The sequence below is a fragment of the Centrocercus urophasianus genome, unplaced genomic scaffold (assembly GCF_019232065.1).
Source record: "Centrocercus urophasianus isolate 14NV4802_14NV808 unplaced genomic scaffold, USGS_Curo_1.0 seq_305, whole genome shotgun sequence".
NCBI lineage: Eukaryota > Metazoa > Chordata > Aves > Galliformes > Phasianidae > Centrocercus > Centrocercus urophasianus.
This window is the reverse complement of record NW_024884873.1, coordinates 80695-86575: the sequence shown is the minus strand read 5'-3', so window position 1 is coordinate 86575 and position 5881 is coordinate 80695. Positions and strand designations below refer to the sequence as shown.

The window sequence follows — 5881 nt, the reverse complement described above, 5'->3', positions numbered from 1 at the left end:
CCACGTTGAAAATCATAAGGATCCTCTCTGCCCAACCTCATGAGGTTCCTTGCCCAGGTCCATCCATGCGGATGGATCACCCATGGCCATGTAGAGACACGATGCTGCAGGGATATGATGATGCTTCTGTCATGTGTGGGATCTTCCTCATGACAGATTTTTGTGCCTGGAAAATGCATTTAGATAGCTTGCATGCTCAGCAGACATCATCTATCACCCCTTAGAGCTGGCTGAATTCATTTTATAGCTTCAGACACCTGTACTGGAGATGTCCAGCAAGAAAATACAGCTACAGATGAATTTCTCCCAGAGTGTGCATTAGTTGGAAGAGCTGAAGAATTAGTTCATCCGTGATGTACTCCTCTGCTTAGAGTGTGCAACCCAGGGACTGTTTACAACACATCATTCATATTCATATTGCATTTCATAGCAAGTCTGTGTATCATCACAACCACTTCAGTGCAACTGAGCTCTGCCTCCATCATGGTTGGTCTCAAGCAGGCCAACTGCTGGGCAACTGCTGGCAAACACCTTTCTTGAAGGCTGATGCCTACATCCAGTCACTGATGTGCAGGAGAGGTCTCAGAGCTGCTGAGAAGATGAGGGTCACACATTTTACACATAAATGAGACTTCTTGTTACAGACGTTTCAGGTGAAGTTTGTTGTTTTCACAATCCCCACATTTTATTGATTCAGTTGTGCTTTGATACTGATCCTTAGCTTCTGTCTGCCTGTGAGAGATTGGCCAGTAATTCCTGCTTCGTATTTGTAGAGTTGATTGCTTGCTTGATAGTTAAATTCAACAAACTGATGTTTGCTGATGACTCGTAGCATGTTACCTTCTGGGGGACTACAAACAGAAGCACTAGCTTTCTGCTCAATATTTTCCAGGAATTGAATTTAGACTGAATCTTCTAAAATCATCTACAGTTGCATTCTTCCTTCTCTCCCTCTTTCCCTTTCTTCTGTCCTCTCTTGGTCACATTTTCTCTTTCTCATTCATTCGTTCATTCATTCATTCATTCATTCATTCATTCATTCATTCATTCATTCATTCATTCATTTCTAAACACATACATTAGATAAAACCAACCAGAACCTGGCACCTCCCCATATCACAAGCACTGTTAAGGATGAACATTGCCTTTTCCCCAAATACTTAATGGTGATTTTGGAAAGGACTGTGATTTTAAATTCCCATCAAAATACCTGTCTTTCCTAAGTGTACGTTCAGTATTTCAACATGTCTAACATCTCTTTCATTATTTTAGTTGCGTCATAATGGAAGAATTTTAGCAAAACTGGAAGTGGAAATAAGTCAAAACTTCAGCACAGTTTGCACACGCTTTCACTATCTTCCTGTCCTTTCTGCTTTGCTGATAAACTCTTTCCCTACTCGTTCCCATCTTGTAAAAGTGGTTTTGCAACAGAATGTTGTTACCTGCTGTACCCTTTACTCTACCTATCTCATTTTGCACCCTTGCCTCTCTGATTTTGATCCCATATGCCATGCTATCATACTGAATCTTAGAACCTTGGCCTGATTTGCTTGTTCTGAAGGAAACTTTTTTTTTTAATCTCTATTTATAGTATTAATATAATCTTGGATATAAAATGCAAATGATGGACTGTGAGTTTCAGGTTCATTATTAAGGGAGCAGCGATTTTCTTTCTGTGGCCACTGAAATTGTAAGGGTCCTGTTGTTCATAAAACCACGGAGCTTGGTGAGATCCACTCCAGAGTTCCAAAGGAATCAGCAGATGTTAGAAATGGATTTATCTCAACAGTCCAGTAAATTCAAAGTGGGAATGTGGCATGAGGGAAGATCTGGGAAACTACAGACCTGTCTGTCTAACCTCAGTCCTTGGAAAAGTAACGGAGAACATTGTTTTGCTGCTGTTGAAGAAGATTTCCTTTCAGTCATAGCCAGTCAACCATAGCCAGCATAGGTTAAAATGTAAATCCTATTTTATTGACTTGATCTCCTTGTATGATAAGAATGCCAGTTTGGTGGATGAAAACATAAACTCAGCAGCAGCTTAAACACCAGTAAGGAATCAGCACTATTTTCATCAAAAATGCAGAACAGAGCTCTGTAAAAGGATCGATGGAGAAATAGTACATAAAATGGATATACAAATTTCCCAGCCAAAACTATGGTGAGAAGCATTTGGATAATGCCCATAACAGTATGTTTCAGTGGTTAGTTAATTGTGAAGAGATTGGGCTGTTGGGCCCAATCATCTTTTTAGGTCCCTTCCTACTGAACTATTCTATTTTGTTCTATGTCTGACCTAATGTTTGGGTTCAAGTGGCAATGGGACATTACAGGTGTGACCACTGTCTCTCATGATCTCCATGCTGCATCCCACAGACGACCTTGTGCTGGAGCAGGTGGATCAGACCCCAGCTCTGATGCATCTCCTCAGGAAAGCATGAAAATAAGCTAAGTGTCTTGATTTTACTGCAGCCACACATTTGATTTGTCCAGTGCATTCACACCAGGGAAAGCAGTGTCTTTGGCTGCTTTAGCATCATCATTATCAGTTTGTTATGAACGTGGGACGACAAAGACCTCCTGTGTCTTTAACCAGGTGATCAGTTTCTCTGAAGATAATAAGTGTCTGTGCTGTCTCCTAATAACATCATCACCGTGTTCTGAGGATCCAGATTTAGTATCATTAGCATTCCTAGTGTAAAAAAGAGTATGAAGAGTGTGGCTTTGTGCAGCCAAGGTGGGAAAGAGCTTATACCCAAACTTTGGTGGGTTAGTATCACACAGAGCACCTGGGTAGCAATGCTCATACTTCGCAGTGCTTGCTTTGGAGATGCTCTTCACTCCACATTCTGACAACAGATTTGCTGTGCTCCTCAGATCAATATATTTGAGATAGCGGGATCTTAAGAAGCCTGTCATGGCTGTTTTCTATGGGATGAAGATTAGATGTGAGAACTGAAACAAGTTACCAAAGAGATTTTGTTTGGGACTTGACATCAGTGCATTAATGCAATGCGAAATTTGGTGGTGGATCCGAGGTGAGAACATTCAAGGGCATAAAATACAAATGATGGCTTCCCCTGAGCACAGAGTTTAGTTTCTACATATTCATGATGTGAGTTAACTGGAGAAACAGCAATCATGAAAATAACTCTTCAGCTGGAACACCTGTATTTGCTGCATTTTCCATACGCTCTTCTCTTGCTGGAAAAGGAGTTTAAGAGGCTTAAAACTTCTTTTCCAGTAGCCAACAAAGCCTTTCGGTCATTTTATATTGAATAAAAGGCTTTTGTATGCATCATTGCTCATCGCATCAGGCCTGTATCTAATGCTTTAATATCTCCAAGGTCAAAGTGGGTACCATATGTGCACTGAATGACGTTGGAGACACCACACAGCGCTTAACTCATCTTTATTTGGATATGAACATAGCCTGTTGCCCCACAAGCTGCTTGATAATCAGTTTCTACAAAGTCTGGCTAAGGCAGTGGCCCAAACCCACAGTATTAGCAGGCTGGTGGGACAGTAATAATCATGCTTGGTGTAGAATGCATCACACATAGCTCGAATGCAAACATATAAATAAGGCAATCAGCACACGAGCTAGATCATTCTACTGTAGTTTATAAAAGAGGAAACAATTTTGACCATAACTTTGTAGGCACCTGCTAATGCTGTGCCACATATCCTTTATTTCTAAGCTCCCACGCTAATGATCATTAACCAGAATGAGATGGGCCTGAATGGGTCCACCATAAACACGTCAGTCTGCACTGCCAACTAGGTTAATAGTCTTACTATATGTTGGGTCACTTTCTAGCTATGACACTGCACAACATGAACATGCCAGACCTACCAATATGGAAGGCACTGCTCACTGTCCATAAGATAACTTTCTATGGCTGAATAGATCAGGTTGTGTCTGGCCAAGGCTGGAGTCATGCCTAAGTGACTCTGGCAGGATGTCCAGGAAGTAAAGCTGTGGGGTATTTTACAAGCTGTATTTTGGCACTTGCAAAGAGCTGGGTTTCCCTGTATGCTCTGTGGAGGCTTGGAGATACACACATCACAGAACCGTGTCTGAGCCAAAATGCACAAAAGTCTTCCCCTTCTTTGATATCACTAAGTCCTTCTGTAGGGTTTGACATAGACAAAAAGTCTTTACAAGTCTGACTATCTGCAATGCACTTGGCCATGATCCTGCTAGTTCTTGGGTAGAATCTCAGGAAGTTCCTGTTCTGCAGCACATATTTCCCATTCACTGACTATGCTGAGCTAGTAAATCCCCATGATACAGCACACAGTTGGCTTTGCTTCATTTAAACTCATCACTTAGTTTAGTTTCTATGATAATAGATCAACAGTAGATCAACAGAGGTGCACTGGCAACACTGCCTTGTACAGACATTCTTTCCCAGGAATTCAATCCTGTGCAATACCCAGACCTGACAGTGTACATCATGCTTGGAAAAACTCCATGGATTCAGAGCACCCATGTATTGGGAACTGCAAATAGAAAGGGCACCTCCACACACATCCCCCTCCCTATTTTCTCTGCTGCTCTCCTGCTACCCCAGGAAAACATCTCAGCTGGTTGCAGCTACCAAAAAAGTTACTCTGCTTCATGTTGCAGACATTTATACCCCAGGATTCAACTCCCTGTGTCCAACAGCAACCCATTACCCCTGTTGCCAATAGATGGCTGATACTCATTACTCAGATGGCCTCAGTTAGGTCTGGATCCTGGTCTCTGTCCCAAGGAAAGGCCACGTCCAAACCCCTCATCTTCTCTTGGTAGATTCTGTTGAAGGTCTCACTCTGTGCCACTGTGAAATGGTTCTTCCAGTCCCCACAGATGCCTGAGGAAGGAATATTTCTGTTTCAGAGCACAAACCACTGTACAATACTCCTTCCTGCACAGTTTTTGGGTGCACTTACCACTATGAAGAGCAGTCCAAAATGAATAGCCATCCCTATGGACTCAGTTGTGCACATCCTACTGACGTCCTCCCCGTTGGCTCCCCATTGGGGCACCAAAACCCAGCACTTCTATGGGGACTCTCTACTCACCCTTCCTCAGGAACTGGCCTTTGGTCTGGTCCATGATGTCTGCAGGGAGCAAGATGGAGCTGCACATAGGGTTTTGCCTCATGGCCGTGAAGGAGGCATTTTGGACTACTGAGGAGATAGCATCGTCATCCAAATTCTGTCCCAGAAAATGGCAGAGGCGTCTCACACTGCCTTGCAGGTCCTTAGGGACACAGAATAAGCCTGTCACCACCTAGGGTGACACATCAGCACATTGGGAGCAGGTGGGTCTGCCAAGATCACTACCTGTTTCAGCTCTTCGTAGGTGATGAAGAAGAAATTCTCCCTGTCCTTCATCTCCATCCAGCCTCGGACATGTTCAAACCAGGAGCCATGGGGCACTGATGGGAGACAGAAGGCACAAGTCTATGGGGTGATCATGGCATGGCATGAGGTGTGCAGGGAAGAGGAGGGGCCTCATTAGGCAGGGAGAAGTTAACAAGATGCAAAACTGAGCAACAGCATCCTGAAATCATGTGTGACTGGGAGGTTCAGCTGTTGCAGATGAGCAATGGGGTCTTCTCCAGCCACCTTTCTGCTGCTGTTTCCTTGCTCAAACAGATGCTGTTTAGACAATGCTGCTTCCTCATCCTGCAAACACAGGAGCAGGAACAGACACAGATCATGGTGAAAAGGGGTTGGGGATGGAAGGATGCCAGGGTCCTGGGACGTGGCTTTAAGGGGCCTGCTGGCCAAGATTTCCAAGAGAAAAATGAAATCTGTAGAAGGTAGACAAATTAAAAATCAAATTTGTGTGCTTTTTTGTGCCTTGCTAGGCACTTCACCTCTCTCA

At 43.4% G+C, this 5881-nt stretch overlaps 1 protein-coding gene across 1 annotated transcript; it reads right to left on the bottom strand.

Annotated features, from left to right (window-relative positions):
- Nucleotides 1-1952: 1952 nt before the first annotated feature.
- On the bottom strand, nucleotides 1953-5875 carry LOC122165933 (sulfotransferase 2B1-like). Its single transcript, XM_042829330.1, has 3 exons — nucleotides 5335-5875; nucleotides 5071-5251; nucleotides 1953-4859 (listed from the first exon to the last, which is right to left on the bottom strand). The coding sequence occupies exons 1-3, from the start codon at nucleotides 5389-5391 to the stop codon at nucleotides 4717-4719; spliced, it is 381 nt and encodes a 126-aa protein (XP_042685264.1). The 5' UTR covers nucleotides 5392-5875; the 3' UTR covers nucleotides 1953-4716.
- Nucleotides 5876-5881: the final 6 nt, after the last annotated feature.